This window comes from Podarcis pityusensis, assembly GCF_964106645.2.
Source record: "Podarcis pityusensis genome assembly, chromosome: 5".
In the NCBI taxonomy this organism is placed as follows: Eukaryota; Metazoa; Chordata; class Lepidosauria; order Squamata; family Lacertidae; genus Podarcis; species Podarcis pityusensis.
Genome location: NC_138032.1, coordinates 956,451 through 972,564, shown reverse-complemented (window position 1 = coordinate 972,564; position 16,114 = coordinate 956,451). Strand labels below are relative to the sequence as shown.

The following is a 16,114-nucleotide window of genomic DNA, read 5'->3' as shown; positions in this document are numbered from 1 at the left end:
GAGGGAAGTCAATGCTCTTGTTGGAGCAATGCTTTATGTTATAGATCTGTGTAATGAAATGTAATTGAATATGGAAAACTCAATAAAAATTATTATTTAAAAAATAACATAAAGACAGGAAGCAGCAAACAAGCGTCCTATGAGCACCTTAGCAACAGGATCATCACCAAGGATCATCACTAATCCTATCAAGTCTTCACAAAGGCCCCATAGTTAAACCTTGCGTGTTTCCCAAAGTTGCTGAATATATCCTTCCACATTTGCAGAGTGAGAAATGGATGTTTGCGTGGAGGAACTGAGCCTCACTGTGACCTTTGTTCCTTTGAGTAACCTGAAGTTTGTGTAGTTTGGACGCGATGCTAGAGGGCAGTTAATGAAGAACAGGGACGGAAAGGAAAGCTTCCAACCTCCTCCTGACGGCCAGGCCAGAGGAGGGGAAAGGGGGCACCTGCTGAACCTGCAGCTCCATCACGGAACCACAGCTGAGAGCTAGGACCAAACGCCGCCAGCATTGAGGCCTGTGCAAGGCAACAGCCACCTTAGGCCAGAGGAGCAGGGCTTAGTTACCTGGCTTTGCAAAGCCCTCTTCAAAAGCAAAACCAAGGAAGTGGTCTTTTGCTCCAGCCAGGATTAAATCTTACAGTTCCACGCAGCGCTAACAGGGAGAGGAGGGCGATCCCAGGGGACTCGCCTTGACTCCCTGCTCGGCCTGCAACACGCTCCAGCAGTGATTTATGTCCATTCCAATACATTTCAGACTTCATAATTACGAAAGGAGGTGGGGCTCTCCCCCTCCCCCCCCTCCCCCTTCCTCCCTTCCCCACACAATCCCGCCAGCTGAGCTGGGTGGAAAGCACCCATGGCCTGAAGGCTCCCCGTTTGCCCAGGGTGGGAGCGCTGTTCTTGCGCACCGGCGGGAGTGAGGCGCCCCCCTCCCTCTCTGCCCTTTGTCTCAGCTGACGAGCTGGGGGCGGGGGGAGGGGAGCCACAGCCCTGGCCTCGCTGCCGAGGTGAACGGGGCGGGTTCTGGGAAATAATCAGCGGAGGGAAAGTGGGGCTGCCGGGGAGGGAGGCTGCTTTCCCCGCTCGCTCCTGCTTCCTCTCCCGTGGCAAAGAGGGACCCCCGGCTCCGTCCCCCGGCCTGCCTTCAAGGGCTGCCCTTCCTCCGCAGCTGGACCAGGAGCCGGGAGGCGCACGATGCTTTGCCCAGCGGTGTCCCCCCCCCTCCGGGCATTTCTGCCAAGCTACCCACGGCTTTGGGAGGGAGGGAGGACTGGTGAGCAGGGTGGCATCCTGGCTTCTGGGAGCATGCTCTATCGAAAACGTGGGGGGCGTAATTCCGATTCAGGGGCTGCAGGCAAGAGCCGCCAGTGCGACAGGTGCCAGACTCCCTGCAAGCCCCCAGGCCAAGCCTCATACGGAGGGGGGCAGGATCACGCCCAGAACTCCCCCCACACACACACACAAGTCGGGGTCTTTGCCCTTTTCCTCTCCCCCCACCCTATTTCCATTAACGCGAAACGGGGCTCCAGCCCCGCTGTCCGCCCCGAAGGACCATCGCCACCTCCCCGACGCTCCCAGGCGAAGAAGGGCAGCCCGGCGCCCCCGAAGCCGCGCCCGTCTGGGGGCTTGGCCGCCCCTCCGCCCGCGGGAGCCTCCGGGAAGCGGCGCGCAGCAACTGGTCCCGGCAGCCGGGGAAGGGGAGCGCGGCGCTGCCTCGCCACCCGCCGCCTCCTGCTTCTCCTCCTTACCCAGCATGGAGAAGATGAAGTCCTTGGCGGTGTGGATCTCGAGCGCGCGCTGGTCGTCGTACTCGCGCTGGTCGTGGCGCGTGAACTCCTGGATGAGCCGGTTGAGCTCCTCGACGCGGGCGCCCGAGCGGAAGTCCAGCTCCGGGAAGGCGGCGGCCGCGGCGGCGGACAGCGACGAGCCGCCCGACGACGCCGAGGAGGGAGCCCGGCCCGGGCCAGGCGCGGCGCCCGAGCCGGCCTTGGCGGCCAGCGGCGGAGCGGCCATCTTCGCGCCGGCCAGGAGGAGCAGCAGACGCAGCGCACCCAGCAGCCGCGCCCGCCGCCCGGACCGCCAGCCGGACACCAGGCGCCGCGCAACCGGGAGCAGACGCCGCCGCCGCCGCCAGCGCCCAGGCAGCAGCAGCAGCAGCCAGCCAGGCAGGCAGGCCGGGCCTGGCGCTCGCCGGCTGCCCGCCCCGCGGCGGCTCCTCCTTCTCCTCCTCCTCCTCCTCCTCCTCCTCCGCCCCGGATCCCGGCGCCCGGGAGCGCGCGAGCGAGCGCGGCTGCAGCGCCGCCGGGACGCCCGACCGGGAATCCCAGCAACGGCGCTCCCAGTGGCCGCGCTGCCAAGGCTGCTTTGCGCGCTCCCGGGCCCGGCTCAGCCTCGCCGCCGCCGCCGCCCACACCGCGCGCTGCAACGCCGGCAGCTCCAACCGGCGCCGCCCCGCGCGCCCGGGCAGCCTCGGCACAGGCGGCCGGCGGCCGAGCCACGCAGAGCGCTTCGACGCCGCGCGCCCGAGCGCACCCGGGAAGCTTAGCTGCGGGGCAGGACCCCTCGCCGCCGGGGGGGAGGGAGGTTGTAAGGAGCTTTGGGGGCGGCGCAGGACCCGTTCCACTGTAGAAGAAGCCTGGAGGCCGGGGCGCACCGAGGGGCTGGCCAGGTTGGACGTCGCCAAAGGCGCAGCCCGAGGGGGGCGCAAAACTCGCGCTTCCCGGCTCTGGCAAGGGCGCAAGGGAGTCCAGGCGCGCCTCTGCCTTGAGGAAGAGGCTTCTGCTCAGGGTCTCTGTTGACCCCGGAGGCAGCTGCCACGCCGGTGGGCCGGTTTCGGTTCGCGCCGACTTTGATTTGCTTCTCATCGCGGCTGGGTGCACTTTAAGGCCAACGGGACACACTCTGGCCTGTAGCTCTGAAATGAACATGATTTATTCCGAGGCAACAGTTTGGCCGCCAACCAAGTCTGCCACTGGCCGCTGCAAAAATGTTCCTTTGGTGCTGGATTTTACTCATCTTTTCCCATTAAGTCCCATACACATCTGCTTCATCAACGAAATTAATTGATATGTTTTGTTTTATTGGCAGAGAAATCTGAAAAGCTACACAAAACTCTTTGGCCTGGTCAAGTGTGGATAGCAGTGTTCTGTGTAGCTGACACCCTCCTCGTCTTCCAAAGCAACTACTCTATTCCGAACTTAAAAATGGAAAGTGTAATGCTGGTGGTCAACAAAAGAGGTTTAAAGACTGTCTCAAGGCAAATCTAAAAAAATGTAGTATAAACACCAGCAATTGGGAAACACTGGCCTGCGAGCGCTCCAGTTGGAGAACAGCCTTCACCAAAGGTGTCATGGGCTTTGAAGACACTTGAACTCAGGACGCAAGGGAGAAACGTGCTAAGAGGAAGGCACGCTTGGCAAATCCACACCGTGATCAACTCCCTCCCGGAAACCTATGTCCCCACTGTGGAAGAACGTCTGGATCCAGAATTGGCCTCCACAGTCACTTACGGACTCACTGTTCAAACTGTGTTCATGGAAGACAGTCTTTAAATCATAATGCCCTGCGGACTGTCCTTCTGAAAATTGGCTGCCCAGATAAATTTGTGAACATGTTTTGGTTCCTCCATGATAATATGATAGCAACAATCGCAGATAACAATGGATCTCAAAGTGAACCATTCACAGTGAGATCAGGTGTTAAACAGGGTTGTGTTATTGCCCCAACTCTATTCATTATTTTCATTGCCATGATCCTACACTTTGTTGAAGGGAAACTCCCCACCGGAGTAGAAATCATATGGAAGGCTCTTCAATCTGAGCAGGCCGAAAGCAAAGAGTAAGGTTACCGTAACTTCCGCCATAGAGCTTCAGTATGCCGATGACAACGTAGTGTGCGCACGCTCAGAGGATGACCTCCAAACCATCCTAAATATCTTCGCAGAAGCTTACAAAAAGCTTGGCCTATCGCTCAGCATCCAAAAAACCAAAGTGCTGCACCAACAAGTACAAAATAACCCCTCTGCAGTGCTCAGAAGTAAACCCCATGGGGCTCAGTGGGATTTCCTCCCAGTAACTTTGGGAGCTGTTTGACAGTGGAATGGACTCCCTTCCTTGGAGGCCATCGACTGGGAATTCTTCAGCCCTGATTCCTGCATTGCAGGGGGTCAGACCAGATGAGCCCTGGGGGTCCCTTCCAACACTACAAGTCTATCATTCTAAGTGTGCATATATGATTCCAGCCTTTATGAGAGTTCACTTTGAAGGGCAAGGGGACAGCCAGAATTTGTCAGAATACATAGGTGGGTAGAACCCACATTGTCCGAACAAGCAGAGTTGCATAACTCTAGTTTGGAAGACTGAAGAAGTACCAACAAAAGAACAATGGCAAGGAAAACTGGTGAATTATGCAGAATTCTACAGATAAACTACATGAAAAGGACAACAGAGACTTTTAAAAAGAATGGGAACCTTTTACAACTTACCTACAGAAACAACAAAAAAGAAATGGACTCATCGGTGGATTTTGAATAAACATTCACAACTTTATTCAAGTAAGATATGAAGGAAGACAATGTCGTAACGTCTAAAGTATATTAATATGCAGAAGACCACAATCAATGTAACAAACCAGAAAGGGAAGATGAGGGAAGTCACCAGGGAGGGGGGTGGATTGGAAAATGTAAAATTGGATGATCTTTATTTGCAATAAAAGAAAATTAATAAAATATTTATAATTTTTAAAAAGACTGTGATGGATTTAACACTGGACTCAAAGGCAAAAAATGGAGGATTTGTGTGGACAAGATGGGGCTCCCAGCAAGACCTTTCCACCTGCTGCAAGTGATTCAGGTCTCTTCCTCAGGTCTGCCAGCCCTATTTTTTAGGCTGGCGTGGGTGCCCACTGCTGCCCTCTCTTGGTTACAACTGTGAATACCAAGCAGGTTGCTTTGCTAACATGTCCCCTCTCAATTTAGGGTAATGGTAAGATTACCTTGAGGGCTGCCCTACCCAGACTTCATAGACTCTGCAGTCTCTCCATCCAATAGTGGTTTGGTATCAGGCCGTAGCTCACTGGTAGAGCATTTGCTGTGCATGCAGAAGGTCCCAGGTTCCATCCCCAATGGCATACGCAGGTAGGGATCTGAAAGCCCGGAGAGCCATTGCTTCCAGTCAGTGCAGGCAATCAGGACACATAAGAGGACGTACTTCGTTTTGCGGCACATGGTTAATCTACGGAACTCCCTGCCACAGGAGTCAGCGATGGCCACCAACTTGGATGGTTAAAAGAGGACTGGACAAATTCATGGAGGAGAATAAGGCTATCGATGAGACTCACCACAATAGCTATGTGCTCCCTCCACAGTTGCAATGCTTCTGAATGCCAGTTGCAAGAGAGGAGTGCGCTCTTGTGCTCATGTCCCACTTGCTGGTCCCCCCCCCCCCAGACATCTGAGAAGAGGATGCTGGTCTAGATGGGCCATTGGCCTGATCCAGCACAGGCTCTTGCGTTATTGCGAGCAAAATGGGCCACTGGCCTGCCTTCCTAGGTTTCCTGTCTTCTTATTTCTTCTTCTTGTTCTTCTTGTAAGTGGTGGTTCTGAGAATGCACCCTTTGGGGAAAGGTCAAATGCTACAAAGGAACTTGAACGCATGAAAAATTGATCAAGGCCCCACACAGGGAAGAGTTGATGAAAGGCTTCAACTGCAAAGTCAGCAAACGTGGCGATGCAAAGGTTTCAGGAGCTGTCCCCAGCTGGGACAGAGGGGATACACGACCAGGAATCCTCCTTTAAACGCTGCACAACAGCTAAAAGTGGCTGGAGAAAAAACAGAGGGAGAGAGAGCATCTCATGTGATGTTCACTTGAAAAATGAGAGAGAGGCCCATGGAGAACCAATCCTGTTACTGCCAACTTTCCTAACCAAGAGGCTATTTATCTGATGCCCTGGGCAGAAGTGCCTGAAACACTCAAGAAATCCACAAGGGTTCCAAGAAGTTAAATAATCACCTAAGAAAGTGGACTCTGAGCCTTTGCCCCATTGAGATTGAAGGACCGTTAACATTCTATTTTGGGAATGATTCACGTTCTTATGTAGCGGCATTCTTTTATACTTTCTGGGTGTCCCAGGGTCATATTATGAATCAAGCACTGCTACATGTAAGTTGCTTCTTTTTGTTTCCCAATGTATTTCTTATCAGTAAAAAAAATCAGTATGGTGCAAGTAATTGTTTATTCTGAACATGTGGCCCAGAGAAAAAAGTTTGAGAACCACTGTCCTAGTGCAACAAATACACCTTTTTTTGGAAAACCAGACTTTTTGCTGTAAGGAAAGTGAAGGGGAACGCTCAATAAAGACTGGGTGTTGTCTTAACTTCTGTGTAAGAAATGAAATGAGGAAGGGATGCAGAATAAGCAGGTAGTTTGGAGAAGCCCAGAGACAGACTGCGTCATGGGGGAAAGCCTCCCAGATGTGGGAACTCAGCTGGAGGTTTTTGAAGGGTTGTAAAGAGCCCCATAAACCTTCAGGACACCAACCGAGGCACGGGAAGCCTGCAAATCCCTTCTTTCTGAGAGCGCAGGTGCTGCAAGCAGCCCTGGATTTAAAAGGGCCATAAATCAGTTGAATCTGACCCTAGCAGAAAGAGAGCTGTCCCTGAAAAGAAGTTGTCAGAGAGGTTGCAGGGGCTTCTTGGGAAAGTGTGTTTGTGTGCAAAAGTGAGGCACCGCCAGAAAGAGCCATTGTAGTGTCCATCTGTCTCCAGGTCCCAGATTGTCTCTTTGGGATGTTTGCCTCCTGCAGTCATCCTCCTCTTCCTCCTTCTCTCCCCACAAGGAGGACAAAATGGAAAACGTTGCATCAGTCTGACAAAACTGGGACCTTAGCCACAAAAAAGAACAGGCCGGGGAGCTCATGCTATCAGCTCTTGATAAAACCACCAGCACCCTGAGCCAAAGCTGCTTTTCATAATTGGTAGCATCCTTCTATTTTAGTATGTTAAATTGCAAACCCCTTTGGATGCCTTGGCAGAAAGGAGAAATATATATGCAGTAAATAATTAAATGAGCAAAATGCATATTTGTGCAATGTGCCCACAGAATCCCTGCAGTGGAGTCCAATCTAAGGCTTCATTTGGTAAGCCGCCAGTCTCCGGAGTATGGCATGGGGTTCTGGGCTGCTCAGATAGTCTTTCTGGAAAAGGCCAATTTCTGTAGCTACTAAAGGAGCTCAAGGTGGCGTATGTGGTTCGCTTCCCACTTTATCCTCACAACAGCCCTGCGAGGTTGGTTAGGCTGCAAAACTGTGACTGGCCACCAGGTTCACCCAGTAAACTTTGTGGCCACGCAGGGATTTGAACCCATGTCTCTCCCAGTTCCTAGTCCTGCACTCTAACCACTACACCACACTCTCTCTTCCTCTCTCTCTCTCTGAGCCCTCTGATTTAGATCAGGAGGGGGGCACAGCACTTGGGGAGGGGAGTGAGACTATGCGGCAGAAACCCCTGGAGGTACGAGGTCAGGCACAGGCAAACTCAGCCCTGCAGATGTTTTGGGACTACAACTCCCATCATCCCTGACCACTGGTCCTGTTAGCTAGGGATGATGGGAGACGTAGTCCTAAAACATCTGCAGGGCCGAGTTTGCCTATCCCTGTACCAGGTCCTGATGAGGCAGGAGACTGAAGGCCTGCCCCTTCCAAGGCTGGGGAGCTTGAGGGAGGCAGACATGACCAGTCATGTGGTCCAAGTGCTGGTGACAGCAATGCATTGTGGGCATTTCTTTTCCCTGGAAAATGATGCCATGCCTGGGATGCTCTGGCCCACCCATCTGGCGACCCAAGAGGCAAGGCAGGAACTAAGCTGAAATCCTTCCGTAGGGTCAGCCTTTCCCTCATCTCATGCATGTGAAAGGCATTAGGAGGCTGCCTTAAGTTCTTAATTAAATCCCCGGACAATTGGCTACTGTGGTTGCCACAGGGTGCGAGGGCAAGGAGGGAGAAGGGGCTGCTCACTGTGGGATGTGAAACACAAGAGCAGTCAAGTACAACCCCCCTAGAGTGGACAAGGAGGACTCCCTGCTCAGCGCCTGAGGGCCCCAGTCCTGCTACTCACCACCTGGCCCTGGGCGGGGCCTGATGGGCTCTATAAAGGACTGCTGTTGCCGCTGCTGCAGAGAGGGCTCCGTTTAGTTTAGTTTTCGTTTTTTGTTTAAATTGCTGTTATTTTTTACCTATGTCATTTTAAACTGTGGTATTAATGCTGTATTCTTAGTTTTAGATTTTGATTTATGTGGAAATTGTTTCCCATTTGGTTGCGTATTTTTTGATGTTGTTTATTTATTGTTTATGACTTTTGTAATTATGTAAATCTTGTTATGCTGTAAGCCACCTTGAGCATTGTTTTTTTAACTGTGGAAAGGTGGCAGACAAATAAAAAGTGATGATGATGATGATGTCTGGACCAGCCAGTCAAAACTTCCTGTTTCTCCTAGGCTGGGACAGACTTCCTCTGCATGTGTCTAGAGGTGGGTGTGACCTCACCTGCCCAGGTAACAAAAGAGCAGGACTGGTCAGCCAGTCTCTCTCTCTGACCACATTCATCGAAGAAGCAATATCTGCTTAGCCTAAGATGCACAAAGGGACTGTCTCCTTATGGGATAGATTCCAGGTGTACAGTGGTACCTCGGGTTAACTAATTAATGCGTTCCGGAGGTCCGTTCTTAACCTGAAACTGTTCTTAACCTGAAGCACCACTTTAGCTAATGGGGCCTCCTGCTGCCGCTGTGCCACCGGAGTACGATTTCTGTTCTTATCCTGAAGCAAAGTTCTTAACCCGAGGTAATATTTCTGGGTTAGCAGAGTCTGTAACCTGAAGCGTATGTAACCTGAAGCGTATGTAACCCGAGGTACCACTGTATATTACTTTTCTAACTTAAGTCTGCCTTCTGTGATCCATTTGTGAACAGAATGTGAGTGAGTAAACTCCTTTTATACTTTTATAGAAGACTGTGTCGCGTCTATCTTTTTATGAGGGACTAAAGGGGAATATCAATGAAACGTATTATAGAGGCTTTAGCGAGCCTGAGCAAACGCATCCGCTGCAAGTTTAAAAAGGGGAAATGTTACTCTGCTAAATTGTGAACTTGTTAACACAAGTTGGAAAGGCCATAACCAAACAATATATCCTCTCCTGCATCCCTGAACATTCCCACAAAGACCTCCCATTCTTCTTGGCAGAGTTAATTTGCTGTAATGAAATGTATATTTATTTGTCTAGATTTATAGCCTACAGGGAATGTGTGTGTAGGCAAATGGCTCTTTATCCCCAGAGGGCTAGCAGTTTTAATTTGTTATTTGCATGTGGGCAAATTAAATAGGTCTGTTGCCTCAGCTCTTTCCCCAGTTTTCCCCTTTTAAAGGTCGGGTGATTTGGCTGCTGATTCGGAAACAGGCACCTCTGCTGGGAAAAAGGGAGTCAGGAGCACAACGGTAAGCGTTTGTGTGTGTGCTGACATCTCTCTTCGCAATGTCACACATCGTCCCCGGAGCAACTGGAGATGCCTCATTGGTGCCCCATCTCCCCACCTGCCAGGTCACCTCAATCACGCTCCAGCATGGCGGTGGTTGTGGGGGGGGGGGAGGAAAATGGAGGAAGAGGATAATTGAATAACCTTGGGGATAATTGAAGTACGTCAGGCTCTGCTTGGCTCTCTTCCGCGGCGAAGGAATTGGTCACTTGGGGTAATGCTCTGCCATGCGTAACCTTTTGTTCGGCTGCGCTAGAAAGTGCGTGCGTCCATGTGCATTTTTCTCACTGTGACGGGGAGCCACTCTTGTTTTCACTGACGCCGGATAAAACTCACTTGAGGCCACGAGAAAATATTGATTCCATGCTAATGGCCGCTGGGCGAAACAGGCCGACGGGAGACGGGTTCACCACCCTCCCTCCACTGCGCTGAGAAATACGGGGATCACCAAAGATGCAGGGAAGGGTTTTGGTCTAACCCAGGGGTCAGCAAACTTTTTCAGCCGGGGGCCGGCCCACTGTCCCTCAGACCTTGTGGGAGGCCGGACTATATTTCAGAAGGGAGGAAAATGTACAAATTCCTATGCCCCACAAATAACCCAAAGATGCATTTTAAATAATAGTGCCTCCGTATTCTGCTCTGGTCAGACCTCACCTGGGGTACTGTGTCCAGTTCTGGGCACCACAGTTCAAGAAGGACACTGACAAACTGGAACGTGTCCAGAGGAGGGCAACCAAAATGGTCAAAGGCCTGGAAACGATGCCTTATGAGGAACGGCTAAGAGAGCTGGGCATGTTTAGCCTGGAGAAGAGGAGGTTAAGGGGTGATATGATAGCCATGTTCCAATATATAAAAGGATGTCACATAGAGGAGGGAGAACGGTTGTTTTCTGCTGCTCCAGAGAAGCGGACACGGAGCAATGGATCCAAACTACAAGAAAGAAGATTCCACCTAAACATTAGGAAGAACTTCCTGACAGTAAGAGCTGTTCGACAGTGGAATTTGCGGCCAAGGAGTGTGGTGGAGTCTCCTTCTTTGGAGGTCTTTAAGCAGAGGCTTGACAACCATATGTCAGGAGTGCTCTGATGGTGTTTCCTGCTTGGCAGGGGGTTGGACTTGATGGCCCTTGTGGTCTCTTCCAACTCTATGATTCTATGATTCTATGATTCTAAAAGGGCACATTCTACTCATGTAAAAACGCACTGAATCCCGGACTGTCCGTGGGTCGGATTTAGAAGGCCATTGGGCTGGATCCGGCCCCTGGGCCTTAGTTTGTCTACCCATGGTTTAAGTCAAGAGAGGTGTTGTGTGGCAGTGTACACATTGTCAGCTTACAACTCCTTGGTTTTTTTAATTGGTTTTATTCTTTCTAATTGCTTCTAATTTTTTGAACTGTTACACTTAATTGTTGAGATGTTGTGAGCCACTTTGGGCACATTTTCATGGAAAAGTAGCATACAGATCAACAGATGATGGTGATGAAGACTCAGCGAGTTTGTTGTCTGAGCACCCCCGTGCATTTCAAATCACATTTGTAACTCAAGGTGCACATCAGTATGGTTGAATGCGTTCCCAACTTGCCCTCAGACTGTCTATGGCAGAGGGCAGAGAACATCAGAAGAATGTGCTGGATCAGGCCAGTGGCCCATCTAGTCCAGCACCCTGTTCTTGCACCTGCCAAACAGATGCCCATTATGGGAAACCCGCAAGCAGGATTTGAGCAGAAGAGCAACTCTCCCCTCCTGTGGTTTCTAGCAATGGATATCCAGAAGCATTTCTGCCTTCAACTGTGGAGGCAGAACAGACACCAGAAGATGTTGGTGGCTAGGACGTACGTTTTCAAATTGAATCAAATGTGGTTGAGGGAAAATGCATCAAAATGTCAATATTTCTCAAGAAATAACAGGATAGAGGTGGATTGTAGCTTTTGTCCCGTGTACGCAGCTTCACAAGCCAGCGGTTGGGAGCACGCTGAATGCAGACTAAATGTCAGTCAGCTCACAGCAACTGTCTCCCATGCCAATCTACCGTATTTTTTGCTCTATAAGACTCACCTTTTCCCTCCTAAAAAGCAAGGGGAAATGTGTGTGCGTCTTATGGAGCGAATGCAGGCTGCACAGCTATCCCAGAAGCCAGAACAGCAAGAGGGATTGCTGCTTTCACTGCACAGCAATCCCTCTTGCTGTTCTGGCTTCTAAGATTCAGAGCATTTTTTTTCTTGTTTTCCTCCTCCAAAAACTAGGTGCGTCTTGTGGTCCGGTGCGTCTTATAGAGCGAAAAATACAGTAAGTTGCTGCAAAGTTGTTAATAGTTTTGAACCTGCTGTTCTCCTCTGGTTCTCAATTATTTTGCATTTTGCCATTTCTCTTAGATGCAGGGCCGTCTTTCCCCGGGGGTGCAAGGGGTGTGGGGCGCCAGGAGCCCACCGCTGAAGCTGCCTAAGCTCTTAACTATCTACCTGTTATGAAATAATAATTTTGATCAAGCTAAAAAAACAAAATACATATATACCTAAGCATTACCGAAATGTATACCTACTGTTTCACTAAAGGACTTTCAACTATGTGCACTCGTTCACCAAAGATGTGCTGCACCAGCAGCGGTGCTTGTCTTTCACAATAGTGGCGCTTGACTCAACGACGGCGCTTGTCATTCTCAACGGCGCCATGCACGTGAAATTAATTCTTACATCATAATAAAAGCTAATTTGGGGGCTAAACTAAATTTGGGGGATCTGGGGGATCTTTGCCCCCTGGCAGCACATATGCTAAAGACTGCGCTGCGTAGACGGTACCTGCTGCTTCTTTTCTAAGAGGCTGGAAAAGCTTTTAACTCTGAATCTTTCTCCCTGCCTTGGCTTGCAAGTGGCCTCTCTTGGAGCTCATCCACACTTTCGTTTCATCCGTATTCTGATCGTATTCTGCACCTCTGTCTTATCCTGGGTCTGAGAGCTTTCCTCCTTGTATCTCTGCTAGGCCAGATTGAAATCCCATGTTCCCCACTTACGAGAAAATCCGAAGAGAGATTTGCCCGCTTCCTAAACCGCATTGCTCTTTGCTCCACTTTGCGGCTAATGAATTGGTTTAATCTGTTAACTGCTCGAAGAAAAGGGAAGATAGCGAAAAGGCCCTTAATGCCTGCCTCCCCCTCCCTGAATAAGCAGGATGCCTTTCTAAGGGTAATAACCACAAGTCGGCTTTCTAAGAGCGTCTGCCCCCTGCTCTCCATCCTGTCCTCATAAGGCACACCTGAACTACCTGCCACAGAGTCATCCATTTTGTCACTGGACAGCATGTCAGATAATATTGCACGGATGGGCAAGAGACTTGGAAAGACCCCAGGCAGGTTCTGGGGCTGGAGATGCAGCCATCATGTTGCCCAGCAGTGCCTTAAGATGCTGCCCCCAGAAGATATATCATAATTGTGACAATATATGTTGGAAATGTAAAGAAAAGGAAGGAACCTTTTATCATATGTGGTGGACCTGTCCCAAGGTGAAAGACTTCTGGGAAAAGATTTATAATGAATTGAAAAAAATGTTGAAATATACATTTCTAAAGTAACCAGAGGCCTTTCTTCTTGGAATAACAGGTTTGGAATTGCCCAAGAAAGATGTTAAATTATTTTTGTATGCCACAACTGCTGCTCGTATTTTGTTAGCTAAAAAGTGGAAAACCCAAGAATTACCAACAATAGAGGAATGGCAGATGAAGATGATGGATTTTTCGGAGCTAGCTGACCTAACCGGAAGAGTCCGCCACCAGAAGGAGTAGTAGTATCAGGAAGAGTGGAATAAATTTAATGATTATTTAGTTAAATTTGTTAAGTTAAACTAACTGAAAATAGCTTGCAGATACTTAATGGGATTAGGATTTTATTTATGTTAAGTGATGAATTAATATGTTTAATTCCATAAGGTGAAGATTTAAGGATGTTAATGTTTAAGTTAAATTTCATAGAAATTGGGACTTGGAAAACCGTTAAAAAGACATGCAATGAAATTCAACCAAGGGGAAGCGAGGAAGTCACTTAACAAAGTTAATAACTGTAATTTTCAATAAGGCTATGATTTATGTTTGTTTTGTGTGTTTGTTTGTTTATAATATTGTGAAAACTAATAAAAAAAAAATGGGGGGGGGGGGGAGATGCTGCCGCCAGAGGGTCTGTCTGGAGCTGCTAAGAGAGGACAGACGGTAATTGAGGGCAACAGGAAGGCTCTTGCAGGTGGAAATTGTGGGAATGTTCAGGGAGGCAGGAGAGGATATATTGTTTAATAATATCCTTCCTAACTTGCACTAGCAAATTCTATAACTTTGCAGAGTTTTAACATTCCCCTTTTAAATACACAGCAGTTAGCTTGTTGCAAGCTCGTTTAAGCTTCTTAAATCCCCAGCTTTAAGGAATCCCCAGCTTTAAGTCATGAGGGGTAGGCTGTGCATCTAGTGACAATACATTTTCGTTTTTCTTATTACACTGGTACCTCTAGATGCGAAAGGGATCCTTTCCGGAGCCCCATTCGCATCTAGAAGCAAACGTAACCAGCGACGGCACGTCTGCGCACGCACACGTCGCTTTTCGCCGCTTCTGCGCATGCGCGTGACGTCATTTTGAGCGTGTGCTCAAGCGGTGAAACCCGGAAGTTAACACGCTCCGTAACTTCCGGGTTGCCGCGGAGCACAACTCGAACACGCTCATCCCGAAGCACATTCAACCTGAGGTATGACTGTATAGGATTCCTGGTAATCCCCTTTACTCCACCTTAAAAAGAATAGACACGACAAAATCTTGTGTAAAAAGTATAGAAGAAGTTTACTCACACATTCAGTTCACAGATGGATCCCTGAAGGCAGACTTAGGTTACAAAGTATATACATGTGGAATTTATCCCATAAGGAGATAGTTCCTTTGTCCTCTCTTGGCTGAAAGCCAACAGGACATCTCTAGCTAATGTTACTTCTTCGACGAATGGAGTCAGAGAAAGGGGGGGTGCTGTGTGCCTGGTCCTTTTGTCACTTGGACAGGTGAGGTCACGCCCACCTCTAGTCACATGCAGAGGAGGTTTGTCCCAGTCCAGGAGGAAACAGAACATTTTCTACTGACTGGAGCAAACATCCCCTTTCATGTCCACTCTAGGAATGTTGTACTTGACTGCTCCCTGTGTTTCATATCCCACAGAAATGTGAATTATCCTGCTCTCCCCTGGTGGAGGGGTTGCACTGCTTGGAGTGGGAGAGGCAACCTAGTGTGGCTTCCAAAGAGGATTGGACAAGTTCATGCAAATGCTGGAACCACAGGAAGGGAGAGTTGCTCATGTGCTCAAATTCTGCTTGATGGTTTCCAAAAAGAAGCATCTGGTTGGCCCCTGTGAGAAGGATGCAGTCCAGGATGCTGGACAAATGGACCATTGGCCTGGCCCTTCAGTCTCTTCTTAGCTTCTCGTGAGACTGGGAACCAGATGTTGCCCATGGGGCCTTCTCACAATTTTTTGGTGGTGGCAGCTTGCAAACTAGATAGAAAAGGTACAGTGGTACCTTGGTTCTCGAACGCCTTGGTTCCCAAACACCAAAAATCCGGAAGTAGGTGTTCTGGTTTTCGAATGTTTTTAGGAGGCCAAACGTCTGATGCAGCTGTTGGCTATTGTTTCTGGGGTACCTGCACCAATCAGAAGCTGCACCTTGGTTTTTGAACATTTTGGGAGTCAAATGGACTTCCAGAATGGATTCAATTCGAGAACCAAGGTACCGCTGTATTTGGTGCTTTTGTTTTTGCTATTTATTTTGCTTTTTCGGTTAATTTGTTTTTGTGACTGTGCGGAACCCAGTTTAGCTACTGATTGATTGATTGATTGATTGATTGATTGCATGACTGCGGAAATGAATAAAAGTCCCGCATCCGAACAATGACTATCATCAGTGTAAGTAAGGGGGGGAAATAATTTTAATTTTCATCATCTACAATACTGTCTTCTTTATTTTATAATACAGTACATTGATTATTGCTTTCATTTTATGGATCAATGGTCTCGCTAGAGAGTAACATTCATGTTAAATTGTTGTTTTAGGGGTTGTTTTTAAGAGTCTGGAACGGATTAATCCATTTTGCATTACTTTCTATAAGAAAGCACGCCTTGGTTTTGGAACGCTTTGGTTTTGGAATGGACTTCGGGAACGGATTAAGTTTGGGAACCAAGGTACCACTGTATTTGAACCCCCATCTTCATTCACAGCCCAGTGTCTGGGGGTGGGGACACTGTTGCTTCTTTTTGTCAAATGTTCAAAACAAGTTTTTGCTTTTTGTGTGTTTTAACGGGTGATTTTAGAGACTAGGGAAGGCAACAGAGCTGGTGTTCTGCCCTTCCCAATAAGCCAAGTGTTCTTCAGCCATGAATGCCTTGCTTTGTTGATGCTGGCGAGATCAAGACATGTGATTCCTTCTTCGCGCTATCAGCTGCTCTGAGCCTCCTTTTGCGAGGTACTGATGGAGCCGAGACACGGGCACAATTTCTCTTTGCACTCCATTTTCCTTTGTTCAACATTCAGAGCCCAAAAGAAGACTGTTCCACAAAGCTAGCGCCTTGCCCAGTTAA

General features: G+C 49.2%; 2 protein-coding genes across 3 annotated transcripts in view; one reads left to right on the top strand and one right to left on the bottom strand.

Moving 5' to 3' along the window:
• MB21D2 (Mab-21 domain containing 2) overlaps window positions 1-2,031 on the bottom strand; it is a 66,384-nt gene extending 64,353 nt beyond the window's left edge. Inside the window, exon 1 of the mRNA XM_081007519.1 lies at window positions 1,752-2,031. Coding sequence (XP_080863645.1) covers window positions 1,752-2,016 — 265 coding nt within the window. The 5' untranslated portion in view covers window positions 2,017-2,031. The remainder of the gene's footprint in view (window positions 1-1,751) is intronic.
• The window catches only part of LOC308478152 (uncharacterized protein), a 342,007-nt gene that overhangs the window by 309,876 nt on the left and 16,017 nt on the right, over window positions 1-16,114 (top strand). Inside the window, exon 1 of one of the 2 annotated variants that reach the window (XM_081007528.1) lies at window positions 10,322-10,367. The exons of the other annotated variant lie outside the window; for it this stretch is intronic. The gene's annotated coding sequence lies outside the window, so the exon portion shown is untranslated. Of the gene's footprint in view, window positions 1-10,321; window positions 10,368-16,114 lie in introns of those variants that run through there. 2 annotated transcript variants of the gene reach the window in all.